Source organism: Hetaerina americana, unplaced genomic scaffold (genome assembly GCF_022747635.1).
Source record: "Hetaerina americana unplaced genomic scaffold, ioHetAmer1.1.p SCAF_1, whole genome shotgun sequence".
NCBI lineage: Eukaryota > Metazoa > Arthropoda > Insecta > Odonata > Calopterygidae > Hetaerina > Hetaerina americana.
The window spans coordinates 49,134,348-49,155,864 of NW_027286069.1; the positions used below are offsets into that span (position 1 = coordinate 49,134,348).

At 34.5% G+C, this 21,517-nt stretch overlaps 1 protein-coding gene across 3 annotated transcripts; it reads left to right on the top strand.

The window, feature by feature from the left end:
- The first annotated feature begins 1,216 nt into the window (after window positions 1–1,216).
- On the top strand, window positions 1,217–20,609 carry Mccc2 (methylcrotonyl-CoA carboxylase subunit 2). Of its 3 annotated transcripts, none has more exons than XR_011701683.1 (10): window positions 1,217–1,504; window positions 1,655–1,908; window positions 3,993–4,233; window positions 5,451–5,629; window positions 10,875–11,073; window positions 11,353–11,569; window positions 12,367–12,523; window positions 12,657–12,771; window positions 14,558–14,811; window positions 18,635–20,609. XR_011701683.1 is itself a non-coding variant. In XM_071589601.1 (9 exons), exons 1-9 carry the CDS (start codon window positions 1,385–1,387, stop codon window positions 14,759–14,761), a joined length of 1,686 nt encoding a protein of 561 aa, XP_071445702.1. In that variant the 5' UTR covers window positions 1,217–1,384; the 3' UTR covers window positions 14,762–17,503. The 3 variants fall into 3 exon arrangements, 1 of the variants encoding a protein (XP_071445702.1); XR_011701684.1 differs by lacking the exon at window positions 18,635–20,609 and adding an exon at window positions 14,940–17,503; XM_071589601.1 differs by lacking the exon at window positions 18,635–20,609 and having other exon boundaries at window positions 14,558–17,503.
- Window positions 20,610–21,517: the final 908 nt, after the last annotated feature.

The following is a 21,517-nucleotide window of genomic DNA, read 5'->3' on the forward strand; positions in this document are numbered from 1 at the left end:
AAATCCCGGCGGTGCTGAATATTTTTCAGAGGTATCTTGATCCCTACTTGAGGTGCTTTGTGGAGGGCACTTTAAGTGAGTACGCCGTCCGTCGGATGGGACGTTAAACTGCGGACCCCTAGGCGCCTTTCGTAAAGAGTTGGCTAATGCCGACGCCGGGTTTCTCTCCGCCCTTCATCCTTTCCTGTCCATCCCCTATGGCGCAAATGACCTCAGTTGTCGGTCGCCTCCCCTAAAAACTACTACTATGAGGGCTGTGTGCTTTTTTTGAAATTGAAAAGCCAAGTTATACATTAAAATAGGAGTTCATGAACTAGAGTAGGCGGGACAGTTTACCTATCTAGGAAATGTTCTGGACCAAAATGGTCAAGGTAGAAGGGACATAAGAAGAATTATTCGGTAAAGAAGCTTTCAAATGGATGAGGAAATTGATGATGGGGACCTTGAGGGAGAATGTGTAGAAATCGCCCAAAAAACTGACGTGGAGTGCAGTTTTGTATGGCATGGAAACACGGTCTTTGAAACAAGGTATAGGATTGTAGGGTTTTGAAATGTGGGTGTGAAGGACAGAGAAGATGAAGTGGACAGAAAGGAAAACAAACTAGGAAGTACTATTCATGGTGGGGAAGGAGAGTTTTTTGGACATATCCCAACGAGGTGGGAATGATGTATACATAGCATTTTGATTGGCAATGGGATGTTTAAGATGTGATACCGGGGGAACGCTAGGTAACGAGGAAGAAGTAGGAATAGAGTAGGCAGGTGGACGGAAGGAATTATGCTTGATTGAAGAGGGGCTTGATGTAGTTTATGTCAGGCTGTGATCGTAGGAGAGGCAAGGGAATATCATTCCACCGTTGTGTAGGCTATGACCCTACAAAACTACCTTAACCTGTAGAGTACCAATAATGATAATTTAAGTAGATAAAATAATCACCTTATAACCAGTACTTAACATTGCGTCCATTGGGCACCTGTTGCCAGGTTATACTGGCGTAGCTTATAGATCGATATTTAATATTTTAATCTTAATTTGGATTCCATAGTACAAACTTCCATTAATACTCCCGCACTCATATGAGAATATACTTTTTCGTCAGGATTAAAATCCATATATCTACTGTTTCTATTTTGTGTTTTAAACCTACGCGGGAAAGGTTTGAGTTAGTTATGTGTGCGTTTCGTGCGTTGATTGTTTAATATTCGTTTAGCGGCTTGCAATTTTAATTGAAATTTAACAGATTTTAATTCATTGTGTTTACGATTTATATTATGCCTCTGAATGTGACGACTGCTTAGAGTAGTTTTCATTTTGCCAGTTTCACTCTTTGTTTCGTCACAGGCTATGTTTTCTGATTGGACAACTTAAACGCTAATATTCAATATGCTTCTTCGGTCCATTTATAATGAATCGAAACGGAGGTTAATTAACAGGTCATATTCAAGCATTTATAAAGCTATTACAATTGGATCCCAGCCAGACTATGCGTCGGAAATATATCAGGTAGCGTTGAAAATTATTAATTACGTTTGCCTTTGTGTTTATGGATGTGATAAATGAGATAATAACGTGGTTTTAAAAATTGCTTCGAAAATCTGAGTGCATGTGATGATTTTCAAGAGTGATTACGTCACGAATGCCGATTTTTTACAGGAGAATCATGAAAAAATGAGAAGTGAAGTGGAAAAATTAAAAGGGGTTGTTCGAGGCATCATTAAAGGAGGCGGAGACAAGGCCATTGAAAGGCATACATCCAAAGGCAAATTGCTCGTCCGAGAGAGAATTGACCTCCTCCTTGATCCTGGGTCGTCTTTCCTTGAATTTTCACAGTTAGCGGGCTATAAGTTGTATGGGAAAGAGGATGTACCTGCTGGAGGCCTGATTACTGGAATTGGAAAAGTTATGGGGTCAGTGTTAAATCTTTTGCTAATCATATGACCGTTAAAATTAGTAATTGGCGTAGTAGTTTAGATAGCAAGGCTAAAAATTTACCCATTTAAATATATCATTCACATTTTGGGGTTGGTAATGGTTAGAATGGTTTCAGTAACCCACTTCGGTGCATTTCATTTCTCTGTAAGATGATGTCCCTCCATCCTTTCTCACTCGTGCCAAATATTGTCGCCTTGGCATCTCCCCCTACATCTTAACCCCTTATCTATTCCCTTAGGGACATTTTTGTTGAGACTCTTGGTTCAATTAATGAGGTTATACAGTATATACACCTGTATATCCCAAATAGGTGGGGTATTGTCATATCCATTTCACAGTGTTTATCTCAGTAATACCCTCCCAGACTTACATGCCTCATCAAAAAGGCCTGTAATTGTAAGCTTAAGTGTTTTCGTATTTTTTACGCTCTTATTCAGACAAGGTGTACGATTACTTTTATATTTTGTTTTAGATTGAACTTCACCAGTTTTTCCTTCTCTCTTACTGTGCCTGAAGTTCTCAATCTGGTTTTAGTGAATTCCTACTGTGTATTAGTAATTTCTATTATTCTGTTAAGTGCCATTATAGTTTGCTAGATGTCCAGTTTTCATATCAGTCATTTCCTCTTTTCGAGAGTCTCAGTATGGAATTTTGATTATTTTCCAGAATATTCTGTGCAGTGGAAAATATGAATTAATGTATGTGATTATGTTTATGTGTACACAAGTCCTATGTCACAATTTATTTTTACATGCATTTCCATTGCCTTTGTCATTTATTTGCTTCTAATGATCTGGTGACCATAATTTTTTATATGACGTATGTGATCCCTATATTGGAGGCACAGTATGGATGGGCCATAAATATTTTATGATTGCTGCAATGCTTCCACTCCTTTCAAGCATGCATGTGAAGAATTATGGAGAAATCTTGCCATAAATGTGATTCATTTTCTACCTTTCAATCAGGGCATACTTTTACGTAAATGCCAACAATGATTATATTATTGTATGATTAATATTCACTAGATGCATTATAAAATGGCTTGTTGTAATGCCTTAACCTCAACCTAGAATTCTCTAATATTATAATAGTAATTCTATAATATTATAATAATAATAGAAATAATATTAGGCATGTCAAAAGTGTGAAAGAAAGCATTTGCTTGGTTCTTGGCCATGAAAACCTAATTTGGACATGAGAGCTATCTTCTTCATATGTGATATTGTAGTTTACGAAATTTTTATTTTATACTCTTTAGCTTGATATATGAGCATACTTTCAAGCTTATACATGCATACTTTTCAAGCATAGTAGTATTTCTAATGTAGCAAAATCATGACCATTTCCTGTTTATATATGTATAATGCGATTCTGTTTGCCGGCACCAAAACCCCTTCTCTGTTCGGAAATAAATATTTTCACAAGTACAACACCAGGGTTATGGATAATCTTTGTTATGGCCATTGTTGAGTAGCAGTACTGCAATAAAATCCAGAAGATTCAGGAAAACTGCTCTTTAATTTACTTCCTGAAGAGCTAAAACAAATACTTCCCCTGGGAAATAAATTCAAAAAAATGTTACAAGACTTTTTTGTAAATAATATTTTCTATAGTGCCCAAGAATACATAGTAGCCAATGCAGGGAAATCGGTTTTTAAAATCTTTAATACACGTTATTATGTAATTCAAATCATCCATTTATGTATGAATTTGTTTCTTTGTAAATCTAATGTACCTGTAAATTTGATTGAATCTTTAACAAAGCCCATAAAATAATGTTTTGTTTTATGGTGAATAAAAATATCCATCTACCTTTTGACTCAAAATCAAGCCAAGAAATAAAGTGAAGTTGCCTTTGTGTTAAAAGTCCTGAAATGGTTTCAATAACATTCAATGAGGTTCATACTTTTGAAATATTTAATTTACTCAAATTGGCCATTTATTTTCACATGCATTTTTATTGTTTAATTTTTACTCGAAATTATGACACACTGTCAAAATTGCTTGTGTCCTTGCGTTCAGCTATATGCCTAAAATAATACCTTTTACATTTTAGTGTCGACTGCGTCATAGTGGGAAATGATGCCACAGTTAAAGGCGGGACTTACTACCCAGTAACTGTGAAGAAACACTTAAGGGCTCAGGAAGTAGCACAACAAAATCGTTTGCCATGTATATATCTTGTAGACTCTGGTGGTGCAAATTTACCACGCCAGGCAGACGTTTTTCCAGACAAAGAGCATTTTGGACGTATTTTTTATAACCAGGCTAACATGTCCAGCTTGGGCATTCCTCAGGTATGATTTTTTTTATTTTTGTGCTTATTATTTGTGAAGGTCATTGAAAATAGAACTGATACATCATCTCTTTCATGTGGTACTTAATACCTAAGGTGGAAGTGGGACTAAAACCAACGGCTACTTACTTAACAGGCAGTATTTCTGCCAAGCTTTCTCTAGGATTTTAATAATTGATTTTAAAATAAACATGTCACAAAATAGTTAAACCGATGTTCCATGTTACACCATTAATAGCATTACATTAATAATGCCAGTAATAGCATTTTTGTGTCTTAGAACTAGACATAATAAAATTCAATTCCAGTGACAAATATTTGATTCATTTTTTGATCATGAACTGCAGGGTTCAATATGGACTTTATACCAGAGCTTGAACTATTTACCCATATGTATAAGAGTTCTCTTAAATCTGAATATGAGGGCTCACATAATCATCTATTATATCACAGTTTATGGATTCCTATTTGAATTGAAACAATATGTACAATAGGAAGTCTGAAAGTATGGATACTATGAGACATAAGTTTAAGTACTTATAGATGTCTCCAGTGTATTAATATTTTTGGAAAAAGACTCGACTACAGAGTATGGAAATGAAGGTCTTGGATTGCATTGTAATTGTTTTATTGCTGTGAAAAGTGTCAAAACTGCTGATAAAGCAGTGATGTGCAGGCAATTATAATCTGTTGATTTCGGCTATCTGAAGTTTTAATGAGTTAAATGGTGATTCTTGCCACTTGGTCAAGGATTATATATACGAGAAAATTTAATTTAAAGCTAAAGGATGCATAATATTGGTCACACATGAGAGTAATTATAATTTGTGAAGTAACTTTGGAGCATAGAACTTTTTTAGCCCAGAAGCAGGTTAGGTTTTGCTTTTTTCTAACTTGTAAAACATCCTTTTCATTAAAGAATTAAAAAAAATAATTTGATCCCAGAAATCTTCAATTGGCTCTCTCATACTGTTCTTTGTCATTCTCAGTTGCAATGGCTGTATTACTACGCAATGTGGTATAAAGTATCAAAAATGTGTAGCTATAAATGGTGACTGGTAATTAGAGTAGGAAATCCACCATGTAAAAGTAAAAGCATGGAATTTATCTTTTAAAACCATGCTACTTTTCATGTAAATTTGTTCTGTTAAATGTAAAGTGATTTCCCTGCATGATTAGGTATTGATATCTATGGGCTAAAAATTCTTTTTTATTTAGATTGCTGTTGTATTAGGAAGTTGCACTGCCGGAGGAGCATATGTTCCTGCCATGGCTGATGAGAGTGTCATAGTCCGTCGCCAAGGTACAATTTTTCTTGCGGGTCCTCCTCTTGTGAAGGCTGCTACTGGAGAGGAAGTATCTGCGGAAGATCTTGGAGGTGCAGACCTTCACTGTGGGTTAGTTCTCCATGGGAGATATCTTGACCATTGAGTGAATTTCCTGATTTTCTTGTATACATGGGTAATCCCAGAAGTACCTGACCCAACGAAGAAAGCACAAAAATGTTTGAAAAAATGTATTTATTTTTCAACAATCTCCTTTCAGCTCTATACACTTTTCGCAGTGATGTTCAATGAATTCGATACCCTTTTTATGATAAGAATTGTCTTGTTCCTTAAAATAGTCATTAACTGCCGACATCACTTCTTCACGGTTGGAAAATCTTTGAACACTGAGCCATTTTTTCATGTTTGCGAATAGAAAATAATCCCAGGGGGCTAAATCTGGCAAATAGGGTGCATGAGGTAGCAATTTATACTTAAATTCATGAATTTTGGCCATTGCAATAATGGATTTGTGAGCTGGTGCATTGTCCTGATGAAACAACGTTTTCTTCTAAGCCAAATGCGGCCGCTTTTGCTTGAGTTCTTCACTCAAACATTGCAATAAGTTCGCAGAATACTTGCCGTTGATAGTTAATCCTTTTTCAAGATAGTCAATGAAAATTATCCCACGCGCATCCCAAAAAACAAACACTATGACCTTGCCTGCATATGAAACAGTCTTTGCCTTCTTTGGAGTCAGTTCTCCCCTTTGAATCCATTGTTTTGATTGTTATTTTGTCTTGGTTGTGAAGTAATGAGCCCATATTTCATCCATGGTTATGAAACATTGCAAAAATTGTGCTTTGTTGCTGTGAAACTTCACTAAACACTCAATTGAAATATCTTCATGACACTGGTTTTGCTCCAGTGTGAGCAAATGCAGCACCCATCTTGCACTTAGCTTTCTCATGTCCAAATTTTCATTTATTAAGCAATGTACTGCTTTATTTGCCTACTATGTCTGCTAGCTCCCGCTTTCAGTCGACGATCATCCAATGTCACTTTGTGGATTTTCTTCAGTTTCTGGAGTTGTCACCTCTTTTGGCCAACCAATCCGATGCTCGTCTTGACAGCTTGTACTGCCTTGTTTACACTCTGCAACCCAATATTTGACTGTTGTAAACAAAGGAGTAGACTCAACAGAGTAGAATCCAGTTCAGCTTTTATATTGGTTGGGCTGAAGCCTTCAAATAAAAGTAATGTATCACATAACGATGACCAATTTTCTCCATTTTCACAAGTTCACTGAAAAAGTTCAATTCTTCAAACTTGAAACATATGCTTTATAGTTGTATACTTCCTAAAACAGTGATATTTTTCAAACAACTACCACCATCTCTAGGTCAGGCCGGGTACTTCTGGGCCTTCCCATGCAAGTAGTCCTATTGAATCAATACTATGGGGTAATTTGAAAAGTTCTTGGAATGGAATAGAAATAAACAACTTACCTCAGTTAAACATTTTTATTTTTCAATATGGCCATCCTGTACCCTGATGCACTTGGTCCAGCGATGTTCTAATGTCTTGATCTCATCTGGAAAATTAGATTCCTTCAGGTCTGCAAAATACCCATCTATTTTGGCTGCTAGTTCTTTGTTTAAGGAGAATGTCCATCGACCGAAGAAAATTTTGAGCTCTGGGAAGAGATGGGAATCTGATGGAGCCAAATCAGGCGAATAAGGCGGGTGTGGCAACAATTCGTATCCTAGTTTACATATTTTTGCCATGACAGTGACCCTTGTCTGTGGGCGTGCATTGTCTTGAAAAAAGATGATTTTCTTCCTTGTCAAACCTAGCTTTTTTTCATGTATCTGATGCTGAAGTTGGTCCAGGGCATTAGTGTAATGTTGTCCAGTAATTGTTTGACCAGTGGGAAGATAATCTATCAGCGAATCCCTTTTGCATCCCATAATACTGAAGTCGTCACCTTTCCAGCCAACTGTATTGCCTTTGCTTTCTTTGGTGGTGGTGAATCAACATGTTTCCACAGCTTTGACTGGTGTTATATTTCTGGGGTACAGTATTGGACCCAAGTTTCATGGACCAAACATTGTTCCGAAATATCCATTCTGATGCATTTGTTATCTTGCATCAAGTCATGGCACCCATCTAGCAGATAATTTTGTCATATCCAATCCCCTCTTAAAATGTGATATGCTCTTTCGGATGACATCCATGCAGCTTCAGTGATTTCTCGCACTTTCAATTGGCTGTCCTCCATGACCATTTTGTGCACTTTTGCATTTATTTCTGGACATTTTAGCCAAACACTACACAGATCATCATCTAAGCAGTCCCTACCAAACTGAAACTCATTTTTCCACTTGGCAACAGTTGAAAATGAAGGAGCAGAGTCAGTGAGTTCTGAAAGTTGGTATGAATTTCCTATGCTTTCATAATTTTCTTTAAGAATTATTTAAATACCACTCGAATCTCATTTTTTTCCATCTTCACAAATCATAACATGGGAACAACAACAGACAGGCATCTGCACCACAGATCTCTTCAATGAGCACTGATGCATTACGTGTTTACTCTTAAAGGATTACTTATTACTACACAGGAAATTCATTGTGCTAGCACTATCTCGTGGTGATTCCAAGAACCTTTCAAACTACCCTTGTAAATCTCTAAAATCCCCTTATAATAGGGCTGAGAAAGACATACAGGTATTCTGAATGCCATTATTGTTAGCAGGACTATGGTTTTGTGTCACCATCACGTTAGTAGCAGAATTAATTGTAAAATCAAAGTTTTAGTTTTGTTTGACCAGTGTGGCAATGAAAAAATGTGATGTAAAATTGCTGTTTTTCACCAGCCACCACCACAGGTGCAATCATTTATTTCAGTGTGTGTATGCTAGAAGACCTTTTATAAATAGATGATTTTCAACAGAAAAATTGTGTAGTATTATGCTACTCATATTTTCTTTTTCAAGATAGGATAAATTTCATGGTTGTTCACAACAAATAAAATTACTCATGTTGCCTGGTTAAATTTTAATATTTTAAGAAACAGTCATCCTCAAAGAGTCAGTATTAATAGGGATATATGAAATTGCACTCTCTGTAAAAGCAACCGGTGAGTGACTAATTTGCAAAATATGTATTGATGTAGGCAGCAATATAAATAATATGTTAGTAGTAGTAGTAGTAGTATTTAGGGTAGGCGACCGACAGCTGAGGTCATTTGCGCCATAGGGGATGGACAGGAAAGGATGAAGGGTGGAGAGAAACCCGGCGTCGGCATTAGCCTACTCTTTACGAAAGGCGCCAAGGGGTCAACAGCTTAACGTCCCATCCGACGGATGGTGTACTCACTCAAAGTGCCCTCCACAAAGCATCTCAAGTAGGGATCGAGATACCTCTGAAAAATATTCAACAATGTTACATTAGTTAAAAGTCACTGTTGCGGCATCTCTCGCAGTTTCTTTGGAATTTGTCAAAGGTATAAACAGCCTTAGTGTTTAAAAGTTGGTTTTAACCTCGTGGACTGCGGTGCGTCACGCACGACTACGAATGCCTGTGACATTTTATGTACGGTATTTTGTCACAACATCGTGTTCATATAAAGCCCCCAAAATTTCGAAGTTTAAGAGGATGCCTTGATAGCTTAACTGGCTAAAGCACTCGACCGGACATTGAGGGATCCGGGTTTGACTCCCGGTCAAGGCGAATGATTTTTGCCCTCTGAAATTGTTGCATTGTTACATTAGTATTGCACTTCCATACAAAAAAATATTATTGGGTACTCTTTAATGAATAGAAGTTGCAAGGGCATCCCATGGACCGCTTCTCTTGTGCCTCATCCCATCCTTTTCTCAATTATCATTGTTGAATGGTAGGCAACACTCAATTTTTATAGGATAGTTTTGTATGTTCTGAAAAATTCTCAAGGTACATATATTAACTGATTATAGTTTTTATTTAGTCTCTTTCTTTGCTAATACATCACTTGTCAATTTCTCACTGGGTTTAAATCAAAGTTGAGGAATTATTGCAAATTGATCCAACTTAAAATTTTCTGTGTACTTTAAATTACACATGTGTGAAGTACAGACTACTTGAAGTTGAAGTGATGTTGACAAAGTTTATTTTGAATAAATATTTGCTTGTAAATGGTATTAGGGCATATATATATATATATATTGTTGCACATGATGCAAAAAGCCTCTTGGGTGAGCAGTTGATGGCTGCATCACATCTGGGAAGTCCAAATATAAAACCATTTCCTCAAATCCTGATTTTTATAGGAAGAGCGATTATAATTGCTTAGGTGTGTCATGGTAGAGCAGGGGGTAAAAAATTTGACTACTTCAATGTAGAGCCAGGGGTGATGCCTTCGAGCACCCTCAACTTAATGCAGGCTGTGTGATTTTTCGGGTACAAGATTTTCTTGAGAAATCATAGAGAAAGGAACTAACTCCCCTACCTTGATGTATGAATTACACATATCATTGGACTTTATATTAGGGCAGCTCTATCGTCACATATGAAACCATGGTTTGGGTTGATAACCAGTTTTTTTGAGCATAAGAACTGGCTTAATAATAATAATAAAATTATTATTTATATGCCATTAATAAGTATATAATGCTGAAAGTATCTAGACAGTATTAGACCATTCCGTACCTAATAACCTAATAACTTCCTGGAAAACGTAATGGAGGGGAAAATAATTGGAAGAAAAGGAAGAGGAGGGCCAGGAAAGAAATTTATAGATGATATAAAAATTGCTATGAGAGTAAAAACTGATAATGAGCTGTAAAGAATGGTTATGGAGAGTGACCATTGGCTGCATCGACAAGGCTTAGCCTTTAGAAGATGATGATATTGTATGTCCTCAGAATTTTGAAAAATATTTTTACTTGATGTGCTATTGTAAATAAATACTGTGATGATGTTGTAACTGTCATTCAGCTGGTGGAAACAATGAAATTTTCAGCTATAAGATGAGGCATCTTCTTCTATGGCATCTACACAGAAACAAGTTGACTAGCTTCTCTAATTTTGTCACAAACTTTTACCTTACTCTGAAATCCCTTTTTCAGAAGCTGTAAATCTTATAAGTTACGATATTGTACGTGTAATGGTATAAATAAACAAACTGTGATCAATTGAATGTAGCAACAAAAGATACATAGAGAAAAAATATTTTATATAGTTAAGGAGTTCTGTATTTTGGGATAAAGAAATAATTGAAAGTTTTGGATTGAAAGAAATTGGGAGTTATGACTCCCTGCCTTTTAAAGTGTATTTGTATATGTATTTAATGGACCCATACACATTATTTCATGAATATGTGTATTCCTTTACAGTACATCTGGAGTTACGGACCATTATGCTGTGGATGATAGGCATGCTTTGTACCTGACACGAAGAATAGTAAGCAACCTTAACCACTGCCATGAATCTCCAAGAGTTAGTTATTCTCAGCCAGAGGAGCCTCTGTTCCCTGCTGAGGAGTTGTATGGGATTGTTGGAGATAATCTTAAGAGAACTTTTGATGTTCGAGAGGTAAATAATTTTCTTTTCTGTGCAGCATTTAATTTTTTGTATCTATTATTTGAAAAGCTCGAATTACTCTTTGATCTTCTTTTTCTCAAATTATGTACCCATTATGATGTAACATTTGTAGTTCATGGAAGAATATACATTGTTTTTGTTTACCTTATTATATTAGAAGGATAGGAAAAGGTGTCAAGCCATGCATATTTCTTGGATCTTTGTCATGCATGTAGAAAGTTTGTTAAAACTATTTTTTAAATGCATTGTTTTTGCCTTTTCCATTTTCAGGTTATTGCACGTATTGTAGATGGGTCTAAGTTTGATGAATTTAAAGCACGATATGCTGATACAATTGTCACTGGCTTTGCTAAACTTTATGGTCATACTGTGGGCATAATTGGAAATAATGGTGTTCTTTTCTCTGAGTCAGCTCTTAAAGGAGCACACTTCGTTGAACTTTGCTGCAAAAGAAAAATCCCTCTCTTATTTCTACAGAATATAACAGGTTTGTATAAATTTTATTCCAATTCAAATGAATTTATGAATTTTCCTTTGTAAAAAAATCTTTAAAACATTCAAATTTCCTTTCTTATTGACAAAAATGTTTATTTATGTTATGTTTACATGCTGGTTAAAATATTCTGGTCCTTAGCTCTGTTTTATTTATGCTTAGATGAATAATTCCAACTTTAATGTTCCTGGAATTTGAAGTAGAAAGCATTTCTTCATTTTTCTAAATAATAAATGTGGGAAATATATATTCACATATTCCTATCCCCTAAGGCCAATGCCGTGGAGAATTAGTTGCAGGTTCTCAGATTAATCTCATGATCATGGTAGAGTGGCTAAGTTGCAATTCACCTTGCTTTTTATGGTAAATATCCCTCTGCATTCCCAGTCTCCATGATTATGTTGAGGGTAAATCTAGTGGTAAAGTTTGTCCTGGGGAAATAGAAACATCATCCTCACCTTCTTTGTCATATTTGTATTGATATCTCCTCAAATGCCATTTAATATGAGTTAATTTTACGTTAAAGCATCTTATTTCATGCATCAATTGTCATCTAAAATGTGTTATGTATACATTCTCCCAAGTAAATTTTCTGTGCACTTCCCTTATCATTTTCATGCCTTAAAAGGTTATTTTCTAAAATGACAGTTCAAAAACTCGAGCTGTTAAATTCAGTGCCACGTAAATTTGGGCTAATACTGTCTTTAATTTGCGGTACTGATGAGAGACAAACTCCATCCACAAACCTGTCTCACCATACAGGTTGATGATGGTCATTTTTCCTATTAAAGGATTTATGGTTGGCCGTGATGCTGAAGCTGGAGGAATAGCTAAAAATGGTGCCAAAATGGTGACTGCAGTTGCCTGTGCTCAAGTGCCTAAAATAACATTGATTATTGGAGGCTCATATGGTGCTGGCAACTATGGAATGTGTGGTAGAGCCTATGGGTGAGTTGGCTTTAATGTTATTCATTTGCATGCTACAATAATCATGAAAGGATGGTTTTCGCTACCTTAAAAAATTAGTGAATTTTAGACAAGTATTCCCTCTGTATTTGACTTAAATGTTTTATGTTTTCAGCCCTAGATTTTTGTATATGTGGCCCAATTCCCGCATTTCTGTTATGGGTGGTGAGCAGGCTGCTGGAGTCCTAGCTCAAATTACAGCTGACCAGAAGCGGCGGGAAGGAAAATCGGTAAGTTTTGTGGGTAATATCTTAACCAAATTTTATTAGGTAACTGTATTAATTTCTCTGAAGTTACTATCTATAAGAAAATGTGTCCTCATTTTTGTGTTCACCGTAGTATTTTGGATCTGTATATAATTGTAGGACTTTTTTTGCATTTAAATCAAATTATTTATGCAAATATTTATATGGACATGTTAATTGCATGGATTTCTTGTAGCTGTGGCTTCTCTATCCATTGATTTTATTGGGTCAGAAACAAAGCCATGAAATTCTTTCTAAGTGGAATATCTGAGATTAAGAAATCTGCCATCAGATCTTGTTAAAAATACTATTTCAGTTCTAATATGAACTCACTGGTGGGGTCTGAACCTTGTCAAAATCCATTATTAAAAGACTAATACACCTTTTACTGTTCCATTTATGAAGCATATCGGAAGATGGAAGTATAAATATTACTCCTTTTACTTCCAAATTGCAAATATCACAACCATATGTAAGTGACATTAATGAAATTATGGATAGAGAATTTGGTTACTGAGCAGAGTACGGCCTTTTGGGTGCCCATAGATTAACCTGAGCTGAATGATTTTCTAGGTACAAGATCTTGGCAGGAAGCTACCCTAAATGTTGGACTTTCATGTTCCATTGGGCATATTAAGGATCCCATGATATGACCAGCTAGCCTAGCCTATTATGAATAGAAAAGGAAAATTTTGGATATATATATAATTCAGAATGGGTTAGCTTATTGTTAAATTATGGACATGCATCCATTCATTTCAGAGCAAGAGATCTACTTAAATGCCTAAGATGTATGACTTTGTCTGTGACTTTTTATGATATATATGTATTATCTGATGGATAAAATTTTTATGTTCTATCCATCCTTAAGAATACAAAATCAGGGGCATTTATTTAAAGAAAAAAGAAATTTCTGTTTTTAGGGCGCTTTCAGAGAATAAGATTGCATGAAGATGCCTTTGCTATATAAAATTATGAGACTAAACATGGCAACATTTTTAACTTGAAATCAACTGAAATCAAGTTATTATGACATCTGATTGTATGCACTCATAATTTTCCTTCTCCTGCACTTTTACCCCGTATTTACTACAGTATTTGAAAATGAAATTAATATTTTCATGATGATTGGTGCAGCACCAGTACCTAGTTATTCCAAGCACCCAAATTATGATTAATAATTTGGAAATGTTCAATGTATGTGAAATACTTTAAATCATTGTATAATATTTGGCATTTTTTTAGCATATTATTCTGCAAATTTAATCAGCATAATCTTTGAATTTGGTTTAACTATTTATAATACCCAAAATTTGTATAAATCTACTGTGTTGTCTTTGTAATTCATTAAAAGTAGGCCAACCTGAAGTAAAAATTTTATTGATGCCATTTGTTTCAAGATGAAGTTTTCAGCAGTTGTTCTTTCATACAAAAATGATTGTAATAACTGTATCATTAAAATATATAGGTATTCTAAGTGCATGTATTAAATGTAAAAAACTTTTCAAAATAGGTAAATTGTCATTGTGTTTCAAGACAGACTTACTTAGATTAGCTTAAGTTTTTAAAGTTCAGTTTTCAATGGCTCCCTGGGTTAATTGATATTCAAACAAATATTTTTTATGCAAATCTGATTGCAGAAAGAATTGCAGTCAAAATTCATTGAAATATGTGATGTGTGTTCAAAAAAGCTGACTGAACCATAATTTAACTCAAGTAAATCAAAGTGGTCTGCTAATTTTTACATTTTGCTTTCATTTCTCATTTTTAGTGGACACCTGAGGAGGAAGTAGCACTGAAGAATCCAATTATAAAAAGATTTGAGGAAGAGGGAAGCCCTTATTACTCGAGTGCTCGATTGTGGGATGATGGAGTGATTGATCCTGCTGACACTAGGTTTATTCTTGGGGCTAGCTTGTCTGCTGCTTTAAATGCCCCCATTCCTGAAACTAATTTTGGTATTTTCCGAATGTAACTCAGTGTGGTGCATGACATGAAGTTATGATTATCAAGATATGAATCCACGTATGTATAAATAATTGCTCAACTTCATTTCATTTTTTTACATGATATGTAGTAATGGTTTCTTTTCCTTCTTTCCGTATTCTCTTATTAGTTCCTACTTTTCTTTACTTCTTGCTTTCTTTTTCCAGTTTTAGTATATTTGTTGCTTACATTACACAATTACTGAATGCAAGATGTAACACTGTCCTTGCGCTACTTAGTTCAAAAGGATGACTTCTGTATGCAAATATTCTTCTTGACTGTGATGATAGTAGTTTTTGAATTTGCCCTGGAACTTTGTCTTTTGACATTAACAACACATGGAACTGCCCAGCATATTCCCCCTGGGTAATGTTATATGTAATGCTACATGGAAATCAGCAGTTGTAAAATTTATATAAATATTTTTGCACATTTTTTTGTTGTTATCTATATTTTAGAATTAGGAATCCCAAAGTATGCCTTGAAAAGCTGGTACAGATTCCCATATGCTGAAAGTGAGGGTTATTTGTGATCATATAGCATAGTTTTGGGCAACATGTTATGTGTGCTCCAAAAATGTCCATTGGTCTGACATCAGAAGCAAATAACATTCAGTAAAACACCTTGTTTTGTATTCTTCCCTCATACACAATGTTTTGTCTAACTTTCCTAATAGTCCTATCCTTTTTGTCTCGGATCCCACCCACATGATTGGTCTGAGTGTACCCCTCAGAGAGCACCCATGCCAACCAATGATCTAGAACTTCATTCCTGCTCTCTAGCCTAATCATTGAATGCCCATTTACATTTATGGGGAAAAAGGTGCATAGTTTTAAGGATATTAATGTTACATACCAGTCTGTTTGTGTTTTTTTTGTTATCTGATGATTGTCATTTTTAGTCTGCAATGTAAGCAGTCTTTGTGAAGCAATTTTATTGTTATTTTTTTGGATTGCAAAAATATTGAAAAGATTAAGTGAGGATGTTAAGATGTATGAAATAATTGTGAATGCATACGTTTACAGATTAATTGCTTTCGTGGTAGGCAATCAAGGGGAGAGAATTTTACAAATATATATTATTGATCTGAGTTGAAGGAATTAGCATTTATAAAGCAATCACAATATCCATTTTTTTTCTTGCGAGTCGTTTTTTTGCAAGCTTAGTCTGGGTTTTTGGTGAGAAATGGAGGCCACATAACTTGTGGATTATGTAGGGGATGCAATGTAGTTATTTTTTATTGCTGATTAGCTCATTGTTATATCTAGAAGCCTCCACTTTTATGAGGGAAGCTTCAGTATTGCAGCATTTGTTGTTTAGGCCTTTTATAATCTTTAAATATGATTTCTATTTTGGAAAGAGTGGTTGGGCACATTTACACTGAGAGAATGTTTCTTGTGGCCAAGTAAAAATCAGCTTTTATACCATGTAATCATATATTTTCATATTGTGAGCTCCATCAAAATATCTATTTCACTTTCATTTTGATCATACATATACGAATAATCTGTTATGTGTATATTTTAGAATCTAGAGTGCCTTTATTTGCAACCTCCTACCATTTGTCAATGAATTAGCAGTGGTTATAAGGGGAGGTGACCGACATATGAGGTTATTTGCTCCATTTGGAATGGTGGGTAATATGGTAGAGGGAAGGGTTTTCAGAGAATGTTTTTCACTTCTTCTGTGGCAGAAATGATCACTTTCATACTGAAAAACAATATGTCCATAAACATTCAATGATTTGAAGGATTTACTATGCATAATTATCAATTTAAGAGTTCTACATCACCATGAAATTTAAATTTCATGGAGTAGCATTACTTTATTATTTATGAAGCCGAAATGTACAAAATATGGAATCATTACTTTGTGGGTTTGTAAATTGGATTGATATAAATGATGTTAAAGTTTATATACTTGACATGTGCATGAGACAATTCTTATTGGTTAGAATTGACTTGTTTTTATTAAGATTGTTGTAGATGTGTTGATATGTAAAGTTGAAACTCAGGGGTATACTAAAAGATTAGTTTGTATTTTCTGCTCTTGGCACATTAATTGTGGGATTAATTTTGTAGTCTATTAATTTCTGCTTTTCAATCATTTAGTCATAATGCTCAATCTGAAATGAGAACATAAGCAATAGGTGGAAGTTGGCTGAGAAATTTGGTGCACTCTGGGGACCATACGAATTGTTTGAAGTACATCATGATTCAATAAATATGTTCAAAAGTACTAAAGTGATTAATTTATTAAAAAATGGGCTTCTCAAAACATTATTTTCATTGTACTAACTTTAACGACTCTTTATTATTTTGCGGTAGTATTGTCATATTTTACCATTGCAAGGTGTGTTCAATATATAAGCAAGTCATCTTCATCATTTGCAACTTCAACTGATATTTTGTGAATTGTTTCATTGATGATAAGATTTAAATGGGAAAGCTATTTGGTAGGTTCTGGAGAAAACCTCTTTCATCAATGTTTTTCTTTATTGCAAACCACATCATGATTTGTCCCTAGATTTTTGGTCTTCAGCACATCTTGATTAATGTATGTTGATTCATGTATTTGACCTATTTCATTTTTGGAAAAATTGGAGAAAAGAATGTTCCAAGTTCATAAATTATGTCATATGCTTATGTGATTGCAGTAGATTTCTTTCCTTTTTTGTCTTTATGGGTTACTTATGAGATTGTATACATCCAGTCAGGAAAGGATACACTCAAATTCTATAATAAGTGAGGAATTATTACTAATTAAAAATTTTGTTGATTTTAGATGGCTGTGGAAATTTATGAAGGTCAGGAATTAATGGCTATTTTTGAACCTGTATTATTCATATTTTGTTTGAATTGGATGAATTTTACCTCATTGTGTGCATGAATATTGCCCATGCCTGAATTTTAAGAAGCATAATAACTCATATTTTAATCATTGCTAATGAGTCCATTCTATACAATTCAACAGATTGGGACTGCTCAAATGTAATGTATTTTTTGGGTCCACTTACCTAAAACTAGATTTATGCAATTAAAGTGTTGCGTAATCTGAGATTTGCTTGTATAAAGACAAATAGGGCAATATAATAATTAAAAAATGAACTTTCACATTCAAGTTTATACAATTGTGAAATCTTAAGGTAGGTTTTTTTCAACTGAAACAGGGTCGATATTTTATAAGTTATCTACTGTAACCACCTTTAAATTTCTTGCTCATTTATTATAAACTTGAAAAATGTGATATGCCCCCTTACGATCCCCTTTACCATAACGTCTTTATCTATTGATGCCGTTTTAATAAATCATATAACTCATGAGATGTGACTGATGAGAATGGAGGCCTAAGAAAATGAAGATATATTTGAGTAAAATGCGTAATACCTCCACTAGACGCCTATATTAGACTTCAGTCTAATGCATGGAAAACTTAAATCATGTGTTGCAGATTTAAATAAAATCCTGTGAAAAATTTAAAAAAGTATTGAAGTAACATTAATTTACAGTTAAATATTTAGGAAAAGAAAAGCACTTATTCAGTACTCATAGTTAATATATTGAAATGACAAATTAATATACTGATAAAACTGAGCATTTCTTGGTTTTTGCTTGATGTTTTATTATTTTAGACATTCCAAGAAGTATGCTATCCCTTGCCACTTAATTGAGTCCTGGTGAACAGATTGGGAGACATTATCATAGTCATTAATCTAAATTTTTATCTGAATTAATGTAAATTTTAATCTGAATTGCAAAGGAACCCTTTTTGATTTTAATAAAGATATAAATGATCAGGTATGAACAAATTATTTTTCTCCTCAATGCACATAGTCAAAATATCATTGATTTTACTTTTTCAGTTTTTCTGTGGCTGAAATGGAAAAGGAAACTCATAAGAGTCTCTCTCCTCCACTTGGGTCATTCTTTTAACCAGTTAACACCCTTGAATGGAAGAAGTAGGCTAAATGCTTGCCATTTGCATTTTCTGTTTATGTTTCCTGAACCTCTTAACCCATCCCATCAGACTAAAAAGGAAAATCATATGGGATAATGGAAAATTGTACCTTGAGCTATGGAATTGTTTTCAAAAAATGACAGGTAGTACCTATGTATATATTACTTAGTTTTCTATTGATCCATGCTTTGAGGGTAGGCTGGAAAGTAATGCACACATGTAGAGCAAGATCAGGCAAAAAGCACATTAAAGTACAATTCTTAAGTTTCAAAATCTTATATTTATTTTTCAACATAGTCACCATTAAGGCTAACACATTTTTCCCAATGTGTAACAAGTTTTTTCTTTCCCTCACTGAAAAACTCATCCGACTTTTCTGGAATCCAGGACTTGACAGCTGCTGTCACCTCATCGTCCAAGGTGTCATGAGGTGTCTCTTGAGTTGAGGAAAAAAATCAAATTTGCAAGATTGGGGGAATTAGCAGGGTTTTGGTTGTTCTCGTCTGTGAGATGGCATGGTATCGATCGTGCACAGATTTTACGGTATCCCAATCATTCAATAATGAAGCCGACACATTCCTTGGATATTCCCATATGGTTTACGATATGCCCTTGAGTGATTCGCCGGCCATTTTGAATCAAACCTTCGACGAGTTTGCGATGTTTATTGTCTGTGGCAGTGATCTGACGTCTGCTGCATGCTTCATCAACAATTATGGCTTTTCCAGGCTTGCAATCTCAAAATTTTACTACCCATTGATTTACAGTATACCTATCAGCAGCATCGTCACCATAAACAGCCTTAAAATGACGATGAATCACAGTATGAGTCACATTTTCAGCAGTAAAAAATTCGATAACCGCATGCTGTTTAACACGCGTTGACATAGCAGTAGAACACCTCTCCATACTTCCGCTTCCTAAAATACACAGGATGAATGTAACGACCTCAAAAGTGCACATGCGTGTTGAGGGGGAATGTAACTTCCACATGCCCCTAGGAGTGCTTCTGAAGGTCATTTTGTTTGTGGTCTACAAGCATGTGTGCATTAGTTTTCAGCCTACTCTCCTATTTATGAATCAATCTCATCAGTTAACTCAATTTTGGGGAATATTCATATATTTATTTATCAAATTGAAATAATATGGCATTTGCTAATGTTACATATTCTTATCAATTTTCAATGTATCTGCTTACTCATGTAAAACCTATGAGTAATTGTTTAATCTGTGGAATGAATCAATATGGGATTGTACTTTGTTTGTTAGGTACTAACAACACTGAGGTGAGATTCCTTTCTCCAGTCATTTCTTCTTTTTGACCTTTTACTTTAGTCAAATTGTATATTGAATCATAGTAGGATAGAGCTTTGCTTGTAAATTTTGCCAAACCATTAAATTTAGTATCCACTGTAGCTATCATATTCTGTTATTGTAAGTCAAAATAAAATAAGTCAAAATGTACTTGATTAATGGTGCAAGATGAATCGGAGACAAATTGAGAATCAACCTTGAAAACAAATGAATTACCAGTTTTACTGTGATTGAATCTGAGGAAGAACGTGTGCAACAAAATTTTATACTCTAAATTTTATTTTAATTATTGCATAATCAAAACCATTAGGGACCAAAAAGTATAAAAAGAATCATGCACATCATTATTGTTTCTAACTTTTTTAATGTTCCTCTGCTCAGTAAACAGCATATATAGATCTATTTATTAATTAATCAGAAATAAAATTATTCTTACCCTGATTCTTCTAACTTTCAGTATGTATTTAAATAAAAGCCAAGGCCTAACTAAATCACACCAGATAATGCTAGGTACACCCAAAATTTTCATAATCTGTTGCGGTAACAATGTATGAGCACTGTTGCCTTGTTAATCACCATTATTTATAGCTTTCAGTGTACTTCTCAGTGCAGTATCCCAATAATTACTTAACTCTATTTATTTATTTAACAAAAACAAAACAATGGTTCTTTTAGTGAATGCTATTATAGTGTTTCATTGAGTTTTCCCCAAGTTGAGAATTATGAGAATTGCTTTCTATCGACCCATTTCATCAAAATCCTAGAATACAAAGAATTTCACTCTATATAATGTAGGATAATTAATTTTTCATAGCTTGTCTCATTAGTTTTGTTTTTATATTTCTCCAAGTGTTTATTTATGCAGTAAAATTGAGGTGCTGCCTTCAAGAAAAAATTGCACACTATGTACAATTGCATGTAAACATAATTGCTGAGTAGATTAAGATGCATATAAGTGTGAACATCTTGCTCATAATCTAAATAGGTTCTTCTTCCCTGGGATGAATTTACTTTATGACTGTAATTTATGTTAGATTAAGGAAATTGACCTTAACTACTGATGAATTCTTACATTTTAAGAAAGAGCAGGCAGTTTCCAAATTTTTGTCAGGTTACATTCTTGTCTGTGACAAACAGTGGAACATGAGAAGCAGATCATATTTTCCCCTGACATACATTAAATTGAGTTGTATACATACTTGCATATTTACTTTCCTTGGGGTTGTTGATTTTCCAGTTGATAATGAGCGATAAGTTTATATTTTTACCAGTTAAACTTTAACTTATTTCACTGTAGATGCATCAGTTCATTCCATCATAATCTTCCATTAAATTCTAATTACAATCTATCATCCTGGAATTCACAAATGCATATTTGCCCACTTTCAAAGTACCTTCCTATTTGATTATTCCTCTGCCCAATGAATTTTAAATCTTAAGCAATCACTCTTGATTTTAAAGAAGACTTTATTTT